Below are 24,156 nucleotides of genomic sequence, written 5' to 3'. Positions count from 1 at the left end.
AATAAATCCGTTTTGTGCAAAAAGAAGCGGCTATATTAAGACTGCTCATCCATTTGTCATGGAGCAGGGGAGGCTGCTTGGTTACCAGAAGCAGTGGTGATCAGCGAGAGGTTCTCCACACCGCACTCGTTTCAGGCAGAAACGGCCTCCCTCACAGCACCTGCCCAGTGGGGGTTCTGCACCGGCTTTGATAGACCTTTAATCACACTGGCCTCCTGCTGAACAATCAGAACTTTGACACACAACTCCATGTGGGAGGGTTAACCATGTCATCCAAATAGTATTGCGCATGGGATTTTTATTAACATGGCCACTGCACATAGGTCCTTGAATATTTTACTAGGATATATTGACACAAAAAAAAGACAGTTCACCCAGAAATAAAAATTCTGTGATCGGTTACTCACACCCTCATGTCGCTCCAAACTGGTATGCATCAGGTGAAGATATTTTCAAGAATATATTGTACCCATTGGACTAGAGTTGTCAAAAAGTGTTGAGAGGTTGTCACCTCTGATTGGCCATTGTGTTGACGTGCTCTGTGATTGGCTACAATTATCAACAATGACATCTTTGACACTCTTCACTGAGCGCTTAAACGGATACACACGGGAGTGTTTCAAAAGCAGGCGTCTATCAGCGGATCCCTAATATATCCCCTGATGGACGGATCCACTCATAGACGCTGCTTTCGAACGCTCCCGGGTGTATCTGTGTAAGCTCTCGATCAAGAGTGTCAAAGACAGCATGTTTTTGAAGAGTTGATCATTGTAGCCAATCAGAGACATATATGTTGAGCACGTCAACACAATGTCCAATCAGAGGTGTTTAAGAATCCGTTCGACAGCGTTCAAAATGCTAGAGGGAAATGCTGGTGTCGTCACATTTTTTAAATTTCAGTACCGTCTTGGTACTGAAGTCGGTGCTTTTGACAACTCTACATTGGACCCCTTTAACTTTCATTGTATGGACTTTTTTCTATGTATGGACTATTCCTTTAAGAAAGCACTTTTTATCTCAATCAATCCAAAAATAACATAATTTTTGTTTTAACACTGCTTGACAGTGTTGGGGAATAGCTATCTACAAGTAGTGACGCTACTAACTTAACTACATTTTTCAGTAGCTTAACTGTATCTCAGTTGCTTCGTCGGTAACAAACTATTTTTTCCAGCAAGTAGCAATGTACTGTGACCAAAAGCTAAATTCCATTTTGTGTTTTGACGAATTGCAGTGTATTAAAGAAGTGCAGTGTCTTCTTCTGACTAGATCGCAAACTGAAATTGTGCATTACCACCATCTATTGTTATATCACGCCTTGCGGCTTTACAGTTCACTGAGAAGAGATCACCTGATTATTACACAAAGGACGGGTGGCTTGATATTTCACATGAATTGACTAGTAAAGGTAACGCTTTTGTATGTAATCTATGCAAACCAAAGATAAAACACTATCTGCATCAAAGTCTTCAAGCATAAATTATAACAGGTGAGTAACAGAATAATTATACTGCTTTATCGCACTCTATATTGAATGTCTATTTCTGTATAAAACTACAATGATGAATCAGTGTTTCCTATTAATTACATAGACTAATCTGTCCCGCCACAGTTTCATAATGAACCTAAAGATCACTAACATTTTGTTTTGTGCCATTGCTTTGGCAAAGCATCTGTCAATCGAACAAAAAACGAATTTGCGATATAGCTTAGTGCACTTATCACACGGCAAAAGGCTATGCTTTATTTAAATAGGTGTATAGCTTAGTTTGTTGTGCCGGGTTTAAGAGCGGAGTGCACTGTGTTCACACAAACAGTTCATTATTCGCGTCTCAGAGCAGCTCCGTTCACAGTAAATGCTGTGCTGTGAGTTAACGTAAATTTCTGACATTTTTGACTACTCCTGTATATCCAATTTTGCATGCATTTTCGTCTTGCAATGATGTTACATTTGTTGCAATTTTGCTATTTGACAGTCAGTTTGAGGTATATATTTGAGTATTGTGTGTGTCTTTGAATAGTTTGGATACATTAAAAACATGAAAAAAACTACACACTTCACCTTCAAGGCCTCACAATGACTAGGTGGTGTATGGTTCCATATGATATACGGTATGACGCTTAATGATAGCTCTTAATAGAAAATAGAGATCACAATAATGATCTTTTATCCTAGCCTGCTATTGAGCGTCCTGTGGCGCTGCGCAGTCATATTTCTTCAGCTCAGATATATACACTGGACTGGAATGGGAGAGCTTTAAATATTCATGAGTGGATAATACTATCTTGAGCTTTCTTTGAAGGAACAGGAAGGAAGGAAGGGGGAACAGAAATGGCTGTACATTCAATTCAGTCTGAACTTGGCAGCCATTAGTAACATGCTGTCAGAACTGACATAATGAACATTATGGCCTTGTATCAACTGTGATGCCTCAACACATCACATTCAAATGACAATATGAAAACTCATACAACAAGCAGGGTCGTATTAACTGTTGAGGTTATTGTGAGTAATAAGTATATTTTTCTTTCTACAGTCTTTGGAGAGTACTCGCCGCATGCTGCAGCTGGTCGAAGAGGTAAGATATTGAGTTAACTGAGTGATAGCAATAAACTGGAAATTATACACAGTGATCACATATTCAAACTCAGTTTGGCTGTATGTGAAAAGCTGTTTTTACTAAGAGGTTGTTTCGCTGCTTGTTTTCATGGCCTCTGAAGGTCAGAAATCGAGACAGTGAAATAGCACCAAATTTCCGCTCTGTGATAAAAATCAATAATGATTTCAGAGAAACTCCATCTATGTGTTACTGATAGGGCAGTGTCGAGACACAGGAGAGAAAATGAGTCTTTCTAGTGTCTAATAGGGATCAAAAACCCCTGACCCCACATGTGGAGATGAGATACTGTTCAGAAAAGATTGTGGTTGGTTTGGCATTATAAAGACCAGAAGCCTGATTTTAGTTTTAATGTGAAAGAAAATATATAAATCATATGGTTTATTTTATTTATTTTTTAAAGTTCAACAAAGAGTGGAGCTCGCACACATAATAGTAGAAGATACTTTATTTATGGCCAAATGCAAAAGACAAAATAAAAAAAAAGACTTATATTTATATAAGAATTTTTTTTATATAATTTTTTATATATAAAAATTACAAAACAATGTACAAAATGTATGTAATAGAAATTATACAAAGATCACATTATTTCACAATTATACAAGTTGCATTTAGCCTCTATCTGTTTTTGCTGTTATTTATTTTCACAAGGTTTTCTGCGTATTTTATAATGGACAAATTATATAAAATTATGTCAGTATGTTATATAACAATATAACAATTAAATGCAGCATTTTCAACAATGCTGCATTTATTTGATCAGAAATACATTAAAACAGTAATATTATGAAATATTATAATAACTTAAAAACATTTTAAACATTCAAATAAATGTAAAATATGTTTTGTATATTAATATTTAAAAATGTAGATATTCATATGATGAATTTCATATGATCCTTCAGAAATCATTATAATATGCTGATTTGCTGCTCAAGAAACATTTATAAATATTATCAATGTTGAAAGCAGTTTTTTCAGTTATTTTCTTGAATAGAAATAACAATTATTTGAAATAGATTTTTGCAACAATGTGTTTACAAAGATTTTATTGTATTTTTCAATCAATTTAATGCATCCCTGCTGAATAAAAGTATCCATTTCTTTTAAACAAACAAACAAAAAAAAGACTGATCCTATAGCTGAATGCTAGTGTATGTAATATATTTGGTCTGTATATTGATGGTTATTGAAAACAGTACCAGATGTAGTAAATTAAATCTTGAAATTGGTTATCCAAATTTGTGAACAAATCATTCCCCCGCTCCGTTTAGCCGTTGTTGAAAGAAAATTGCATACTTGGGTTGCTAATGAACTTTAAAGTTCACCAGTGCTGAACAAATATAATGCTTCCATCAGGTACTTGCATCTAATTTCATATTAGGTGCTTCCAGTTTCCATTATGCCACATGTCACTTTGATTAAATGCTGAGCGCATACCTGTTATTATTACTATAAAACGAGTTGATGAGTGGGGATATTTGACTAAATGAAGTAAAAATGTTTAAATTGCATGTGAAGAGATTCCCTTTAGGTATACTTGGTGCTATAACCGCTGCACTGCTTGATAATCTAGTTACAATAATGAGGTGTTGTGGGATTCGGAATAAGATAATCAGCTGTTTTATTTAGGTCAATAGAACAGCGTGTGCCTCAGAGAACTCGTCATATTGCACACACATACTCTCGTACCTTTACAGTTCAATCCAGTGCTCTGTTTACAATTCTGAACTAATTTTAGCTCTGTACTGTCTGCCACCTCGTTGCCTTCTTTTAATTTCCTGACAAAAAAAAAAAAAAAAAAAAAAAACACTTGTGAAGAATTTCAATAGTTGTGATAAAGCTGCGGGCTACTGTCTGTCCTCTGCCGAGACTCTTTTATTCCCTGCTGTTCTTTTATCATCTTATATCTGACCTGAATATGTATGAATGTCATCTTCACCTGTAGGCTTCTCTCATTTGTTTGTTATTTCCTCTTTTTTCTTGCTTTGCCATTCTTGGTGGATTAGAGTAAAGATGCTGGTATCAGAACTTTGGTTATGCTGGATGAACAGGGAGGTAAGTTACGGCGAAAAACACATTGTGGAATCATGTAATGAGGTTGTGCAGTAAGTCATTTTTATTTGCTTATTTTAAACTTAACTGTCTAGAGGTTACGCACAATGCTTTTTTCTAGATGAGCTATTTTGCAGATTAAAGAAATATGCATAATGACGATTTAAACATATGATCATAAACATAAGGCTGTCTTGTCAAAAGTGAAGCTTTGAGAGTCATGTAAGAGGTAAAATGAACGATCGATGTTGCTGGTAATGACAAACCGCTCTCCTCTTCACCAGATGAAATATATCTGTGTACAATCCCTGGGGTGAAAGACTTTCCAGTTGACACTCATTGCCATTTCAGGATAACTAGGCAAACACACTCAATTCCACAAACAGCATAGGCATTTTAATGAATAATAAAGCAATAATTGATTTCTCAATGATGTGACATTTTAATATAAGCAGTCACATCTCTATTGATAAATTAAGCCCTTATGTTGCTTGAGGCTTTATTCGGTTGTATGTGGATAGTACGAAGTGTAGAGTTCCTTTCCCCATGGAAGAGAAATTTTAATTAGTCTGTCAAAACAACATACAGCCCTTCCTCTCGTTGTGTTTAATTATATATGTTGTGTTCCTCAGACTGCCTCAGGACAATCCATTTCCTACCTTAAATGATCCCACAACCTTTCTTGGCTCCAGTTTTGGAGCAGAACAACAGCACGTCCCATACGTAAAGCTGTGCTCTGATTGCTGCATGCAATAGTCTCCTAGAGCTCAGGAGGATTCCAGTTTGCAGTTCACTAGACATAAAGGGAGCAATCAAAATGGTCTTCTTCTTTTTTTTACTAAATGCCCATTCCTGCTGTAACAACATGAAGTCGGTTGTCTAACTCAAGGGCACAGTGGTAGAAGCTCATTAATCACATTTCAGCCTAAAACCTCTGGGTACTATCCCAAAGGTATGCTACTCCATCTGTTTTATTTACGGGTAGAACATGTTGAGATTTTACATTCTTTGAAAAATCCTTGCATTTTACAAGCAAAACTTATAACTAAGCACATACATTTCTTTACCGTATTGAATTCTTTGGGGTTTGAACACACATGTTCATACTGTATGCGTTCTCTCATCTCTATAAGATAAAACAGCTTGCTTGCATTAATTCATTCAAGAGTTGATTACCAGGAGTGGGGTTTGAACCCACGAGGACATTTGTCCATTGGATCTTAAGTCCAACGCCTTAACCACTCGGCCATCCTGGTCGCTTTGAAGTTGTTGTAGATGCCGAAAATGCTCCTTTGATATACATTCAAATTTATTTCATCTTCATAATATTAAGCAACATTCTTGAACTAATTCTTGCTAGAATGGATCATTGTTACCAGGAGTGGGGTTTGAACCCACGAGGACATTTGTCCATTGGATCTTAAGTCCAACGCCTTAACCACTCGGCCATCCTGGTCGCTTTGAAGTTGTTGTAGATGCCGAAAATGCTCCTTTGATATACATTCAAATTTATCTCATCTTCATAATATTAAGCAACATTCTTGAACTATAGATCTTGCTAGAATAGATCACTGTTACCAGGAGTGGGGTTTGAACCCACGAGGACATTTGTCCATTGGATTTTAAGTCCAACGCCTTAACCACTCGGCCATCCTGGTCGCTTTGAAGTTGTTGTAGATGCCGAAAATGCTCCTTTGATATACATTCAAATTTATCTCATCTTCATAATATAAAGCAACATTCTTGAACTAATTCTTGCTAGAATAGATCATTGTTACCAGGAGTGGGGTTTGAACCCACGAGGACATTTGTCCATTGGATCTTAAGTCCAACGCCTTAACCACTCGGCCATCCTGGTCGCTTTGAGGTTGTTGTAGATGCCGAAAATGCTCCTTTGATATACATTCAAATTTATCTCATCTTCATAATGTTAAGCAACATTCTTGAACTAATTCTTGCTAGAATAGATCATTGTTACCAGGAGTGGGGTTTGAACCCACAAGGACATTTGTCCATTGGATCTTAAGTCCAACGCCTTAACCACTCGGCCATCCTGGTCGCTTTGAAGTTGTTGTAGATGCCGAAAATGCTCCTTTGATATACATTCAAATTTATTTCATCTTCATAATATTAAGCAACATTCTTGAACTAATTCTTGCTAGAATAAATCATTGTTACCAGGAGTGGGGTTTGAACCCACGAGGACATTTGTCCATTGGATCTTAAGTCCAACGCCTTAACCACTCGGCCATCCTGGTCGCTTTGAAGTTGTTGTAGATGCCGAAAATGCTCCTTTGATATACATTCAAATTTATCTCATCTTCATAATATTAAGCAACATTCTTGAACTATAGATCTTGCTAGAATAGATCACTGTTACCAGGAGTGGGGTTTGAACCCACGAGGACATTTGTCCATTGGATCTTAAGTCCAACGCCTTAACCACTCGGCCATCCTGGTCGCTTTGAAGTTGTTGTAGATGCCGAAAATGCTCCTTTGATATACATTCAAATTTATCTCATCTTCATAATATAAAGCAACATTCTTGAACTAATTCTTGCTAGAATAGATCATTGTTACCAGGAGTGGGGTTTGAACCCACGAGGACATTTGTCCATTGGATCTTAAGTCCAACGACACTCGGCCATCCTGGTCACTATGAGTTTGTTGTAGATGCCGAAAATGCTCCTTTGATATACATTCAAATTTATTTAATCTTCATAATATTAAGCAGCATTCTTTAACTATAATTCTCGCTAGAATAGATCATTGTTACCAGGAGTGGGGTTTGAACCCACGAAGACATTTGTCCATTGGATCTTAAGTCCAACGCCTTAACCACTCGGCCATCCTGGTCACTTTGAAGTTGTTGTAGATGCCGAAAATGCTCCTTTGATATACATTCAAATTTATATCATCTTCATGATATTAAGCAACATTCTTGAACTAATTCTTGCTAGAATAGATCATTGTTACCAGGACTGGGGTTTGAACCCACGAGGACATTTGTCCACTGGATCTTAAGTCCAACGCCTTAACCACTCGGCCATCCTGGTCACTTTGAGGTTGTTGTAGATGCCGAAAATGCTCCTTTGATATACATTCAAATTGATTTCATCTTCATAATATTAAGCAGCTTTCTTGAACTAATTCTTGCTAGAATAGATCACTGTTACCAGGAGTGGGGTTTGAACCCACGAGGACATTTGTCCATTGGATCTTAAGTCCAACGCTTTAACCACTCGGCCATCCTGGTCGCTTTGAACTAGTTGAAGATGCCGAGATTGCTCCTTTGATGTACATTCAAAAACCACTCGGCCATCCTGGCTAATTTCAGCTGTTTGGTGAAGGCACTAAAGCAGCTAGATGGATGTGCCACAATCTGTGTGCCATCACATTATTGGCTCAGTCCTGGTGTTCTCCCACATGCAAAAAAGTTAATATATGCTCTACATCACTGTCAGCTAATGAAGAGATGAGTCCCTCACTGTCTCTTTCTCGCCCCCTTTCCCCTCTTTCTTTAGTCACGCTGCTCTTGCTCATGAGATTAGCAGCAAAGCCCAATTAGTTGTATAAGGTAGTAACCTCACACTAGAAAATGTCAGTTGCAAACTAGCTAAGAAGAATAAAATTACAAGCTCAATTAAGGGCAGATCAACAGACACTTAAACATGAATCTTTATTTTTATTATTTTTTATAAAATAGCAACATCTGTTTTGCTCCCCCAGGGATTTTACAGTTTTCTAAAACCCTAAAGGAATGTTTATCCCTTCAGCCAATTGTTCATTTCAACTCATGAATGATCAACCATTACATTCTTCAAATTACTTTCCCTTACCACACAATAACTAATACTTATGCTCCATATTTCATTCTCTTTTGCTCTTTATTTCGGTTCTGTTTCTGATCATCTTCTCTCTTTCTCAGCATCTGCTCATGATGCCACGTTCATAAACATCCTGACTTTTTTTCCTCCAATTTAGCTCAGACAGGGGTGGCTATATTACTCAGGGGTGGAAAGAGTACTGAAAAAATACACTCAAGTAAAAATACCATTACTTTTACCAATTTCCAAAAACATGTAGTGTAAGTAAAGTAAAAATTACTTGCACTGAGCTGCGGATTCTATTCCCTTATAAGAAACACAGTACACTGCAATTTAAAAATGTAGAAAACAGTGTTCATACTGTAATTCACATTGTCTTTTGTTGTTTGTCAGAAAGAATGAAGAATATCTATCATGAATCAGTTTTAATTTTGACACGGAAAGACTATTACAGAGATGAAAAGATGGAAAAAGTTATTTTCAGTTCATTCATCACCATTTAAATAGATTTAAAATCAGTTGTAATGTCTTAATAATCACTAGGCAAGCTATTGTTGCACATAAAATATAAATGTTCAGAACAGTGCAAAGACTACAAAAACCTTTATAAACTCATATGAGAGTTTGTCATCACACACCAGATATGGGTTCAAACGAGAGCGATTAAAAAGAGCCAATCTCTCTGCCAGTTTTAGCATTTATGATAAAGAAATGACTGGGAATTCCTTGCATTATGAACGTAGCACTTGCGGTAGTTATTAACATTGTATCCAATACCTGCAAACTCGCACCAAATTTCAGGCCCTGTGGATAGGCTAGCCTATACAGATCATTTAGTAAAAGCACCCACTCACTACAAGATAATCGGGCCAATTTTGGGTAAAGTCACGATTATCTTGATGGTTCTACAGATTCTTATCAGATTTTCCTGTGGTGTGAGGTGTGTACAGAGTGATTGAATCTGCTCGAAAGAACGTCAAGGCTGCACCAATCTCAAATCATAAATATATCCAACATGTTGAATATTTACGATCAGAAATCCTGCTGTGTGGGGTGTTTTTTTCCTTGTGGATTGTCACGTGGAACGAAATGATACCCAATCAGAAAGCGAGCTGGGGGCAGATGAAAGCATAACACAACTTCATCCAAAACGTTTTCTTTCTTCCCCCGCGAATTTTCTGTAAAAAGCAGTCCAAACACTATTATCGCCCTTTCTTCTTGCCTGTCGTCCGCCATGTTTGTTTACTCACACAGTCGGGACTCTGGCTATTTGTGAATGGATAAAAATAAAATGAAAACAAACATGTAATGACCACAAACAGAGGAAAAATAGCAGAGGAAAAGTACAGATACATCACTTAAAATGCACTGAAGCAAAAGTAAAAGTACACAATTTTTAAACTACTTAAAAAAAGTACAATTTCTGTTAAAAACTACTTGATTAGCCTACAGTAACATGAGTATTTGTAATTCATTAATTCACACCCCTGTAATCACATCCCAAGCCTTTATGCCAACAACAACTGAATTCCCTAAACCCAACACTATTACAAAATATTAGAATAAACTTGGTGCTTTTTAAACGGACAGTTAACCCAAAAATGTTGTTCCAAACCTGTATGATTTTTTTTTCTTCCATGAAAAAATTCCCCTTTTGCTTTCATTATGTGAAAAAAAAAAAAATATATATATATATATATATTACAGTAAAAATAAATACCTCTTTTGTGTTCTATGGAGGAAAATATGTCATATGGGTTTGGAACAACTTTTTTGGGATGATCAATTTCTTTAATTATTTCTGTAATTTAATTGAGACAAAATGTCAAGTTGAGCATGAGTTAATCTTTGCGGATGTGCTCTACTACGCCTCATAGACCATCTTCTCGGCACGACCTAACCTAACCACCCGCCGCATCATTCAAATGTCTCACGTTTTGAGTAGATGTGTTTCTGGACAACTTAGATGTCATTTATCATCATCGTTTGTCTGCCAGGATGAAAAGTCTCATTTCATTGCTGTCACCCCTTTGTCCTGACCAGAACAACTCGAGCGTGTTGAAGATGGCATGAACCATATCAACAAAGACATGATGGAAGCTGAGAAAAGTTTAAAAGATGTAGGCAAATGCTGTGGACTTGTATGTCCCTGCGACAAGTAGGTACTGGTGAAGCGTCCAAGGCTTTCACCTGTCTGCTGCTGTCTGACTGTCTCTTGTCACTGTGAATGTTTAAGCCTCTCTCTTTCTTTTTGTCCCTCTTTTCCTCCTTACCTTTCCTTTCTCTTTCTCTCCTTCTTCCTTCTTCGCACTCTTTAATTCTTTTTGGGGGCATAATTGACTAATGTATAAATCAGAACAACTGGAGCGCATCGAAGAGGGAATGGATCAGATCAATAAGGACATGAAAGAAGCAGAAAAGAATTTGACGGATCTAGGAAATCTCTGTGGTATATGTCCGTGTCCATGTAACAAGTAGGTGGTTCCTGTTGCCTGCCTGCCTGCTTGCCTGCCTGAACCCGACAAATAGGAAATAAAAGCACGTGGCCAATTTGCACGCTCGCTCTTGCTCGCTCCGTAGCTTCGACTTTACCCCCACTGCGCTCTTCCTGGACTACTTCTCTGTGCATGGGGATGGTGGTAGAGCTAAGTCCGTCTGCGGCGCCACTGGTTAACCCATAGATGTAGCTGTAGGCCCTGCTCTCTGCCGGCTGAATGCGCAAATATGCTGGTTTCCATGCTTCACTGATCCGTTGGTCAAGGACTGTTGTATTTAAATGTTAAGTGCTTGCTTAATATGCATGTGCTACTTTCCGAAATGCAAGCATTACACACTCCTTGAATGAACTTTGTGGACCGCAGATTAGAAATTCACGCTTTATTTACTCAAGGCTGGCAGAGCTGGCTTCTTTTAGGTTTTCTCTAAAAGGCAAAGCATGTCACTGCATGTGGGTAAAATGGTGGAAAATTTCACTTGGCAATATAAATGGCCAATGTAATTGATTATAGTACAGCTGATTTCTAATTATGTGCAATTCGTACCTTATTAAAGGTGCACTTTAAGTCATTTTTTAAAACAGTTAGTTCTGGTCCCCATTGGTTTAGCTCATAAACAGTCCATCAGCACTGGGACTTTTCATTGTTTTTATCACTACACTGTAAAACAATTGCTGTAGTTTTGCAGCTGTTTGCCAGTAACTTACTGTAGATTTAAATTTATGTTATTTACTGGCAACAGTTTGTTCAAAGTTAAATGAACATTAAACATTAACAAGTCTTTGTCTTTACAGAATAAAACTATAAAATAACAACCTAATGCAAAGCATTCTGGGAACCAGAAATCTTCATCAACCTTTTTCTGTTTTTTTTCCTTCAGATTTTGGTTCCCAGAATGCTTTGCATGAGGCTGTTATTTTAGTTTTATTCTGTAAAGATAAAGGCTTGTTAATGTTTAATGTTCATTTTACTTTGAACAAACTGTTGCCAGAAAATAACATAAATTTAAATCTACAGTAAGTTACTGGCAAGCAGCTGCCAGTAATACTGTAATTTCTACAGATTTTTTTTACAGTGTAATGTTTGTGTGTCTGTCCGGATTTTTCAGTGACTCCTTCTGCAGGTTTCTGACGAATGACTGTCTTCATTTATTCACTGATTGTTCAAAAACTCGTGACTATTTATGAGTGAGTCACTGAATCATTTACTGAACCGCTTTGTGCGAGTCATTGAATCATTTTTGCAACAGATTCATTCCAACACACTGATGCATTCAGGAACAAAACAATTGACTGTCTTTGAGTGAGTCACTGAATCATTTGCTGAACCGATTTGTGAGAGTCATCAAATCATTTTTCCAACTGATTTGTATAAAAACGGTGATTCATCCAGGAACTAAAAAAGTGACTGTCTTTATGAGACAGCCAAATCATTGATTAAATCGAGCCATTCAAAAACACTGATTTATTCAGAAAAGAAACATGCCACTGTCATTATCAGAGAACATTTGCTGATATTTGAAACAACAGCATGATATTGCCTAATTTTACAGCGTCAAACATGTTTCATCAAATCAGAATTTAGAGTAGAAAAACTCCTTGTTTCATAAAATGCCATATGCAAAGTTTATTTAAACAAATGATTAGATATTTATACTCTTATATACATTGTATAGGGAGATGAATCAGTTAGGTTATTCATAATGTTTTAAGGGAATGGGCAGTCACTGTTTAACAGATCACTGTTTCTTTTGCTTATTATAGTTATTTGGATTGATGGATATTGCTTGAGGGATGTGAATAGTTTAATTCTTACTGGGAATTTGGTTATTAAAGTTGGGTGGAAAAAATGACTTATAGTGCACATTTAAACCATGTGAATGCACAGCACATTCACGTTTTTAGTAATATCCAAGTGGGCACACACATTGGTTCTCATTATTCTATGTTTCATGAGATGCAAATATTATGTTAATGCTATTCTGTGTGACCAACTCTTGCATAATGGTACAGGCACTGCATAAATACTCATGTGAGCAACTGTCACTGACTGAAAAGCTTTGAACGGTCATCAGTGTTAATGCAGGCCATCGCCAAACGCCAGTTGTTTGATGAAGTATTTATGAATGTTATTTGTTATTCCTTTTATGTATTTGGGGTTGACGTACTCAAATTGTAACCAAACAGAACATTTAATGTATTTTTTTTCTACTTTTAAAGTCAACATGAAAGGGAATTTACATTTTTATTTTTAATACAAAGTTTGTGTGTTGAATATTCAATGGGAAAAATGTTGGGCTGGTGCTTGATTTTTATGCATCGGGAACTGATTGGATTGGGAAAAGTGGTCTTTATATGACAGGTAGTTTAATGAGAGGTCCCCGAAAAGAAATTAATTTCAAGGGTGATGCAAGTTATTACAATTTGATGAAAGAGAAAGAAACATCTGGAATAATGAATCATGCACAGTTAGACCAGAACATGTATTAAGAAAGTAAACAAGGTCCATTTTGATTTCATGTTGACTTTAAAGTATGGGCAGATGAATGTAAAGAAGATTTTGGCTTACCTTAGAACCTTACCTTTTACTTGTGCTTATTTTTAAAGACACACACCTGTGTCTGTGTCAGTAAGGATTAAGGTCATGGTTGAGTCTCACTGCCTCTGGTCAGAGCATTTCATGTCAGCTCCTGTAATCACAATGGCAGTGGCATAAGGCAATGCATACCATAAAATCTACATAAACAGCCCTATCTTACATAAAAGGTTGAAATAAAAGGTAACAGCTTATAGGAAATCACCTGCATTGCTTGGAGAGTTGCTGCTTAAGCTTTGTTCAGACAGACAGAAAATATTTTTTTAATCCTATATTGCAGGTGAAATCAAGTTTCTACAAACTTGACTCGAATTACACTCATATATTGTATGAAATCCGATTTAATTCATACATTTTGAGAAAAGTTAAATCTGTTTTTTCCTTATTTGGCTTCTCAAACGGCCTGACGGAGGGTGGACCCATCAATAATAATAAAATATTCTTGGCCTTGTGAATTTTAGCAACATCTCTTAGTAGTTGTGGAAGAAATTCTCTTGGGATCATGTGACACTTAAAGGGATAGTTCACAGATATCAGTGGCAGTGTTCTTTTATTATTATTTATATAGCCTACTAATATTTTAATTTAGCTTTTGTTTTTATATTTTCAGTTAAATTTTATTTTAAGTTTCAGTAATTTTGTTGTGCTTTTGTCATTTTTATCAGTTTTTGTCAGCAATTTTATCAGTAATTTCTATTTAGCTTTCATTTATTTTTATTTCAGTTCTAGTTTTAGTAATTTTAGTACCATTAATTACATGGACAAAAAACACAGAGGCTCGTTTCAAAGTATGAAAGTATTTTTTGTGTATTCCACAGAAGAAAGAAAGTCTGTAAAGTCACAAAGGTCTTTAATGACATGGGGATGAGTAAATGGTGACAATTTTCATTTTGGTTGAACTGTCCCTTTAAGTGATATACTGGATATCGACTGTCTGAACAAACAGATCCGATTTCATCACTTGCTAAAGATTGTATTTGAAAATTGGATGCAGTGTGAACAAAGCCTTAGACCTTTACTGTATGCATACTGTTACTAAACAAAGCCTAATTCCCCTTCCCTGCCTGAATGCAATGCATGTTACTTGTTATTATAAAAGCTTTTCTATTGGTCTATTGATTTAACTTCAGATCTAACAAACTGTATCTAAATGTTGAATGAATGCACATTATACGTTTGGAATAGGTCTATTCTGTACCCTCACTGAGAACATGTTACTTCTGAATGCTTCTCTTTGTCTCTTCACCTTGATAATTGTTGTGAACCTCCTCCAATTAACTTGTCACATCTCCATCAGTGTCTGTGTAATTGTCTGTTATACCCCACTGTACGTGACGTGTGTACGTTAGTTCCAGGAAAGCGATACGCTAGTGTGTCGTTCAATTATTCATGAAATTCCATAACATGCAGATAATCCTGACCACCATTTCCTGTTTTAAGTGTTATATATATATATATCTGCATGTAGTTCCTCTCAGTGCATGTCTAGTTGTTTAAAGTTGCTTCACACCATCCTGCTTCTCACCCTCTCTCTCACTTCCTGTGGTTGTTCAGACTGAAAGGCGGTGGCCAGTCCTGGGGTAATAACCAGGATGGGGTGGTGTCCAGCCAGCCGGCCCGTGTGGTCGATGAACGTGAGCAGATGGCCATCAGCGGAGGATTCATCCGCAGGTCAGTTACCTCTAAGAAAATTACTGCAAATATATACAGTATAAGTCAATGGACCTTGGTTATGACTTATATTTTAACAAATTATATCATTTGTCATTAGCCGTTCATGTACTTTAGCAGTAGAGCAATGTCATGGGTTCGATTCCTAGGGAATGTGTAAACTGTGAAATGTGTACCTTGAATGCAATGTAATTCGCTTTGGCTAAAAACTTCTGCCAAATGCATAAATATAATATAATGTAATGTTGATATATATATATATATATATATATATATATATGTGTGTGTGCATTATATTACTGACAATTTTCAGTACTATAATGCATAATAATTATAACAACAATAATGATAAATTACATCATTAATACGTAATTATTCGGGTGATATTTTATATATTAAAACCATTAAGACTTTTTTGCATTGTGACCTTATTTTCATGACAATTAGCCGAAACTACAATAATAATAATGTTTATATCTTGTTCACATTAATGTAATGTGAAAAAATTATAATTTATTATTTTATTTAAAAGTAAAAATAGATCACATTTAAATATCTTACATTTGTGCTGATTAAAACAAAAATTATACAAAAAATACTGTATTATAGTAATATGATGTAGTATGTAAAGTGCAGTGTAGTCTTCAGGTGCAATGCTAGTGAATACAATGAAAAAATAAAACGGGAGAGTTTTTTGAGAGGATGAAAGCAGCAGGAGTGTGCTGAAATGTTTGAAATACAAATTGAAATGTAATATAAAGTCTCGGAATTTACTATTGTTATTTGTCACTATGGTTACAGGCATCACCCAACAATTAGAGAAGGGGACTGAATTAGACAGTCACCTGTTCTTTCAGACCCTAATTGATCATTAGCTCCTGTCTGCTGTGTGGACAAAACCATTTGAGAGACATGTTAGATAATATGTCTGTCAGTCCCAAAAGCTGAGTGTAGCCTAATTGTACTGTTGTTGTTTTCATCTATATAGTCTAGTGTATCAGCAGTGAGTGCAGCACACTTCAGTTGTCAGTGAGTCACATGCATCTCTAGAATTGTCTGTTGAAGACGGACGTCCGCTTTGTGCCAGACTGTAGCTTCAGGCACATCAGGGATGCTCATAAAACCACTGAGCTGTTGTTGCTCTGCTGTCTCAAAATATCCCATGTCAGTCCGCACTTAAAATGGGATGTTCAGCTAGAATCCATTATACACCTTAATGGTTTTAGACAGTTGTTCTAGTCATGCTAGACAGAATCCATAATGTATGTGTTTAACTTTTGTCCTGTGCAATCCATCAGACAGAATAAGATCAACATGAATTCAAAATTGACAATATTTACTTATATAATACCATTAGTGCATACTGTTTCACAGGGGATTTTTTTTTTTTTTTTTTTTAAATCTTTCATCAGAAAATAATATAACTAAATGTTTTCCGGTCTAAATATGATGGAAAATGGGTTCCGAATGGATTTCCCTGGTGACCTTAATGTGGAAATCATCCTGAGGATACTGTGTCCATCTCAGTCAGTGCTCTCAGTAAACCCAGACTGTTTTTTGTGTATCTTAAGGGTAACAAATGATGCACGTGAGAATGAAATGGACGAGAATTTGGAACAGGTGGGAGGTATCATCGGGAACCTACGCCACATGGCTCTCGACATGGGCAACGAGATCGACACCCAGAACCGTCAAATCGACAGGATTATGGACCAGGTAAGATGACATGGCATTTCAATATCGGATAAATTATTACTTAACACAAGAGCCTCAGTCCCTCTGATTTGAGCGCTCTGTTTGAAGAGGCATGTTTGCTGTGAAACTTCAGTGTAAACGCCCACTGCTGTGATTGGCTAACATATTTGCATATGAAATAAGTATTACATGTGGAACTCTTTCATAATTACATCATAAATACTGAAGAAAATACCTACTGTATCTGTAAACTATCTTTGACTTCCATGCTGATTCCAATAACTAATAAAAATGTTTAAAAGAAAGTCAAGATTATCATTGTTAATATATTAAAATAATCTAATTTAATTAAAATGCTAAAAACCCTCTGGAATCACAAAACGAATCATGGTTAATTAATTTAATGTCAACTCTCCCAGTTTCTGTTTGAAAACAAAGCAGCTTTGTCATAACACTGGAGGAAATACCTACTGTATTATCTCTGTCTTCCAGGCTGATTCCAACAAAACCAGGATTGACGAAGCCAACCAACGTGCCACAAAAATGTTGGGAAGTGGCTAAATCCATACAAGAAGTGCTTTGTCTCATTTTCCCCCTCCCCGCTGTACCTGCAACAGTGCACATGTGCTTTTACCATGGTACTCACCTGACCGGTTTGCACACATGCACTTATCACCCCCTCAATGCTCTATCTAGAAAGTGTCGTTGCGTGTCTGTCTTAACTGATAGTCTAGTAAATGGTCACATTTACTCTGTATCTTTCTCTCCAAAGGTTAAATGTACATAGTGCATATTTGATGGCTAGAGCTCACATGTGAAGTTTCTTCTTCTTTTTTTTTTGTGTTGATTTCTTTATGGTTTTTTTAAAGTGTATATTTATTAAATATATATACACACATGTTTTGGATGAAATTTCTTAAAAGTTTTCAGTCATCTGTGTGTCCATGCTCTGTGTTTTACTCTATATAAGCCATGCTTCACATTCAGATGTAGCGAGACAGGAGACGAATTAGACTGTGAGGTGCAGGAGATCACATGACTGATTTCTTATCTTAGCCTGCTGTTTTGTAATCGCCTTTAGACAGTGTCCAGTAACGATTATTCCACCTGAAGTGGTCATATATGTATTCACCGTGTCACTTTCACTTGTTATTACCCAAGTCGTTCCCGATGTGTAGACATTACTGTACAGCATGGGCATGGTCAGTACATGCATTCGGTTTGAAGTATCACAGTTCTGCATCATCACAATAGTGCCACACTTTTTATTTCTATACATCTGCATTCATGTGTCAGTTGTTGTAAAATAAGTATAAGAAATGCCAATAAAAACAAACAAACCTAAATCTATCGTTTGCTTGATCTGATTTAATATCTTTCCAGCACAAGCGGAGCAGAGACAATAGCGAGCGTTTTGACACAAGAGTGTGAGAGAATGTCTGTACGCTGTACTAACCAAGATCCTCTTTGAACCAGAGGCTTTACATGGATTATGCCTGGCAACGTCACTAAGTACATCCAAATGCTGAAATACACAAGTACACACACACTGGTTCAACTCACACAACATGGATAAATGCAAGCACGTGCAAACTAGGTGTTAAGGGACGGCTGTCCAATCGTGGTTATTGAAGTCAGCTGCCAGTAATGTACTGTAACATCATTAACGGGCTGGAAACATTATACCTACCATAACAAACAGATCATATTCATAATCATGATGCAGTAAATAGAGTTTAATATCTTGAATAAAATATTAAACTTTATACAGAAATAATTTATATTTTTTTATAACAAATAAAAAATCTTATTAAAGCCAAAATGATATTTAGCATCCCATTCTTGACAACTACATAAACATTCACAGCGCTATCTAGATTCTGACGATTCTGGAATTTCGGTCAAATACATGCTATTTTCGCTGTGTATAAAACACTTTGCTTCAAATGATTATTCATATATGTAAAGCTGCACTACTTTAACGACAAGACAAGCTTCCCAGTGGTAAATACAACTTGAGAGGACGTTCATGTCCAATTTTTAACTAGGAAACTTGTATTTATAATAATTCTGGTAACACCTGAAGGCAGAATTAGATGTGATGAATTCTGAGCATATTAGTATCAGGATTATGTGTTGTTCGTTGTATTTTTGTTTGGTTCTTTTCTGTTTCCTTGCCATGTGTATCCTGACCTAGTTTCCCTGTGTTTGCCTGTTAATCTAATTAGGTCATCAATTAAGTTGATCATTGTGTTTCCTAGTTTACCTCTCTGTATTTAAGTCCTGAGTTTCCCTTGTTTATTTGTCTGTTCTACGTACTGGTTGCTTTGATCCTTAGTGTTCCTAGTGTTTTTAGTGCTGTTAAATTAATACTATACTGCTGCAAAAAATCCCTATTTTTCTTTTGTAACAACCAAAGTATGACAAAAGAACGGACCTTTAAAAATGGATGCAGCAGCTATTAATATAGCCCTAGTGGGAGGTTTTCAGAGGCCAAAAGGGGCTGTTTTTTTTTTATTTTCAAGACGGCAAAGATCTGGAGAAATATGTGGAGGCACCTCACCTCCGACTACTGATGCCAAGAGGGAATTCCCTACTGGACCATGGCACAGTAAGTTAACATTGCTTTGGGGTTGAAAAGGTCCTCTTTTACAGTGGGGTAAGCAGAAGCGGACGCCATCCCCATCGTCCAGCCCACCTCACACAACTCTGAGCCCAGAGCCCAGCTAGCCATCACCCTGCTGCACGGATATGACACCAGAGCCCACCGCAGACAGAGAGCTTGAGCATGCCGTGATTCACAAGCCATTCCTTGCCCAGCCTCCCTCTCCCACCTCCTCTTCCAAAACCGCCTCCGCTGGTTCCCTTCAGTCCTTTGGCTCCTCCTTCGACATCTCTCCATGGTGTGGATTAACCTCGGGTCTTCCAGTCTCCAACTTCGCCCAGGCAAGCGGATCCACAGGCTTCAGCTCCAGCCACTGATCCCGTCACTACATTTCTGACCTATCGACCTATCGACTCTGCCTTGGCTCCACCCCAGACGATCGTTCTTGCGGTTCCACCGGGCTCTCTCGGGACCATCTGCGTTGCCTGCGTCCTCCTAATGTTGTATAAGGCAAATCTGCAAGACCGGCAGTTCTAGCAATATGGTCTGTGAAGTTAAGTTGATCATCAATCGCAACTCCAAGGTTCCTGGCTGACCTTGATGGAGTTGTGGATGAGGAACCTAGCTGAATGGAGAAGTTGTGGTGTAGTGTTGGGTTGGCCGGGACCACAAGTAGCTCTGTCTCCGCAAGGTTTAGTTGAAGTCCTTCATCCAGCAAGAAATGTCTGTCAGGCAGGGTGAGATGCGAGCAGCTACTGTCGGATCCTCTGGTTGGAATGATAGGTTGTTGTGTGTCGTCAGCATAACATAGGGTGACCATACGTCCTGTTTAACCAGGACATGTCTGGCCAGGATTTCGAGATCGCCCAAAATGCCCAGGATTCGGCTTTTGCTTTCTACAGTCACCATTCATTATGTTTACATTATTATTACATTATTTGACACTGACACGTACGTGCCAGCTTTGCAGGTCATGCATTCTGCTTCACACGGATCCCGATCGAGACGAAAACACAGGAATTTACTTAGCAATGCTAAAACGCACATCAACCGATCATTGTTTAGCGTTCATGTAAACACTACATTCAGATTCACCAATCGGAATTAATTCAGTCCTATTGAATCAAAAGGTGTGCATGTAAACAAAATGAATGGTGACGAGAAAGCAACAGCCGAATCCCGGATATTTTGGGCGATCTCAAAATCCCGGCCAGATATGTCTTGAAAAGAGGACGTATGGTCACCCTAGCATAACAGTGATCGGAAAAACATGTTTCTGAATGACAGATCCTTGTGATGTCATATAGATGGAGAAGAGAAGTGGTCCAAGCACTGAGCCTGCACTATAATTCATCTTGACTTGCACTATAGGTGCAAGATGAATCAATATTTTGTCAGTCATTTTTGTGTATATCTGCTAAAAGTCAATCTGGTCAACTTTTAGAAGTATGAATGCATATAGGCGGCCTCATCACACAAGGACTAAAAGCCAGAAAATATTTCACAGGTCCTTTAAATACAATAGCAAATTCGTTTTTTTTTTATTATATATTCTTAAATTAATTTCTGTCAGTGATTTCTATTTTAATGCTCCTGCTCTCTCAGGATGAAATTTCACCTGTGACCTATAACCTTATTTAGCATGTGAGGCAGATGGATGTGACAATTCTCCAATTCTTTGACTGTGCATGATTTGGTCTCATTATTCAGCATTTTACACCCACTCTCACCACCCTCTCTTCTGAGTCACACAGCCCTCCGCTGGCCTGTTCTTCATCTCAAAGTGCACATCTCTCTTCCAGGCAGCCCACCTCCTCTTCGCCCCCTTTACATTTCGCATCCCCTGTTCACGCTTCTATAGACATACCATCTCCAGCGTTGTTTTGCCAACTCATTAACAAATGCTGACAGCAACTCTAAAGGCTCTCCAACTCTGACTCACTGGGTTTTTGTAATACTCTGAATGCATTTGTACATCATATATCATTTGAATAATGGTACACAAAACCATTACCATTAACACTGAGGTTATAGAAGTATTAATGCATCCTTCCAGGGATTCTTATTTATTCACTCTGACAAACCAGTGATGGGGAAGACGAGGATGTGTGGGGGAAGGGAAACGGGAATTGAAAAACCGTAGAGCTCCGTCTTTGCATGAAGTGGCCATAAGAAAAGGAAAAGGATAGAACACAGAGGAGAAAAGAAATAAAGAAAAGCAGGAGAGAGTGGAGAAAGAGAGAGTCTCCATTTGCCCTTTACTGAAAGGTGCAAAAATAAAATTAGGCTACAATAAGTGGTGTGAAAAAGGGATGACTGGGACAATAATGTACAGTTCTATCTATCTATCTATCTATCTATCTATCTATCTATCTATCTATCTATCTATCTATCTATCTATCTATCTATCTATCTATCTATCTATCTATCTATCTATCTATCTATATTTGTGTGATTAAATATATACTGTATATATATATATATATATGTGTGTGTGTGTGTGTGTGTGTGTGTGTGTGTGTGTGTGTGTGTGTGTGTGTGTGTGTGTGTGTGATTTGTGGCAGTACCGTGGCAGAGTGATGTTATGTAATCAGCATTATCAGATATAAAACTATGTACTTTTATTTGTACTGTGATACTGAATGCTTACACTATTTACATATTATGCCATAGTATTTACTGTAGGCTATGGTACTCCAAAATAATTTTAAGAATAAAAGGTATAAGGGGGTCTAAATTTGGGGTTTAAAATCGAATTTACTCTGGGAATGAACATAACGTTTTAGGATTAACCAATAGAAATGAAAAACATTTAATAAAGTTTAATAAATAAGAAAGATTCAGCATTATGTGCCTAAAATATCATGGTATAATGAGGGCATCATATTCAATAAGCTATTTTTTCCTATTATATATATATTCCTATATTCCTAATGCTATTTTAATGTAAAGAAACATAAGTTCCAACCTTATCAAGTGATGTTTGCACATGAGACATGTTAGTGACTGACATCTAGTGTTCAAATGGAAGTATAGTAGTTATCCAGGCAACTTCTAACATCTTAATTACAGTTTCAGTTACAAATATCAGTTTCTCAATCGCTTTGGCACATTTCTCAAAACAGTAACATTCTCTAAACTGTAAGTTCAACTGTCACAACTGTTCGCTGAAACGTCAGAACTCTATTGCATGTCTGCAAAATGCAGCCTAAAACATTTAATCCATGCTTCAAAGATATTGTGTCAGTAAATTGGCCAATGCCGCCAAAATAACAAGTGTTTTTGTCATCGTTTGAGTCCTACTGGTCAAATTTTTTAGATTTTTCACCATGGAAATATTTGTTTTATACAAATTGTATTGTTTTCTACTTTTTAGTTGACACTGTCTGTTTCTACATCAGTTTTGTCTAGCTGAATATTCTTGTGTATCGCACTGAGCTTTTTAGATACAGATTTCAGGCAGCAGGTAAAAATGTCAATGTAAAAACTATAAAATATTATACTTGAAAATATCAATACTGTAGGACACAAAAAGAAAATCTGGTCACACTTTATATCAGGTTTCCTTATCTACTATGTACTTGCATCAAAAAATAAATACATTGTATTCATATTGTATTGCAAAACACTTGTGCTGCTGTTGAGGTGGATACAGGTGGTTGGTGACAGATTTGGTGGATGTTTAAGGGTTAAGGTGTAAGGGAAGGCTCAACAGTGTAATTACAGCTGGGTTTTTTTGTGTGTGTGTTTTTTTTAAATAAGTACAATGTAAAAACAATAATTGCATTGTATCAAATGATTAATTTACAGTTAATGTTACTGTAGTACAAAGATTAAAGACACCTAATTTAAAGTGGGACCAACCATTTTTATATACACAACACATTTATTTTTGTAGAAATGTGTTACATGTAAACTGGAAATTCACAGTTGCTTGTTCTTTTTTACATACACTATACAGTATGTCTTCCCCTAACACCACAGATTCCTATCTTCCCATTGCTCTTCCACTACAAGTGTGTTTTGTCAGTTTATATTTGTAACTGCTATAAACTGATGTCGCTGTTTAGGGATTTAGACATTCCTGCAAGTTCGGAAATGGACCTGGTAATGGTGATTGTGCCAGGCAAACTCAATTTAGCCCACTGAATGCTTCTAAACTTGATTGATTCATATTTCATTACAATGGCAGTTTAGCAGACATTACACAAACATTCCATGTCATAGAAATTTATGGAATATTCATGCATGTCTGACAGATTATGATCACTGAATGGATCATTTTTGCTTGTGAAGGCTCACACGATGAAAGAATTTTTAGGTTTGACTTCACTGAGAATCAATTCATCAACTCAACAAGCCATGTGCATTTACATGTTGTGCAAATTGTAGACAATTGTATTTACTCTTTTGCACATATGTGCCAAAACACATGCAAATTGCTTAAATCAATAAGAACTCCAAATCTGATGTGAACAAGAAACAAATTGTTCAGAGACCTGAACTTATTGTTTTGAGAGAAAAAAAAAAGTCTAATTCGACAATTGAGCCAAAGCGATTGAGAAAAACTGTAATGGTACATTTACAAACAC

At 36.9% G+C, this 24,156-nt stretch overlaps 1 protein-coding gene across 2 annotated transcripts in view; it reads left to right on the top strand.

Annotated features, from left to right (window-relative positions):
- The window catches only part of snap25b (synaptosome associated protein 25b), a 45,103-nt gene extending 26,798 nt beyond the window's left edge, over window positions 1–18,305 (top strand). The window contains exons 3-8 of one of the 2 annotated variants that reach the window (XM_084096469.1): window positions 2,538–2,579; window positions 4,631–4,679; window positions 10,860–10,977; window positions 15,148–15,264; window positions 16,836–16,980; window positions 17,452–18,305. In XM_084096469.1, coding sequence (XP_083952595.1) covers window positions 2,538–2,579; window positions 4,631–4,679; window positions 10,860–10,977; window positions 15,148–15,264; window positions 16,836–16,980; window positions 17,452–17,520 — 540 coding nt within the window. In that variant the 3' untranslated portion in view covers window positions 17,521–18,305. Of the gene's footprint in view, window positions 1–2,537; window positions 2,580–4,630; window positions 4,680–10,546; window positions 10,662–10,859; window positions 10,978–15,147; window positions 15,265–16,835; window positions 16,981–17,451 lie in introns of both variants that reach the window. The other variant, XM_084096468.1, reaches the window with a different exon arrangement.
- The last annotated feature ends 5,851 nt before the right edge of the window (window positions 18,306–24,156 follow it).

The sequence above is a fragment of the Abramis brama genome (genome assembly GCF_963993115.1).
Source record: "Abramis brama genome assembly, chromosome: 21".
NCBI lineage: Eukaryota > Metazoa > Chordata > Actinopteri > Cypriniformes > Leuciscidae > Abramis > Abramis brama.
Note: the sequence above shows the minus strand (reverse complement) of the source record. Positions and strands in the feature narration are given on the sequence as shown.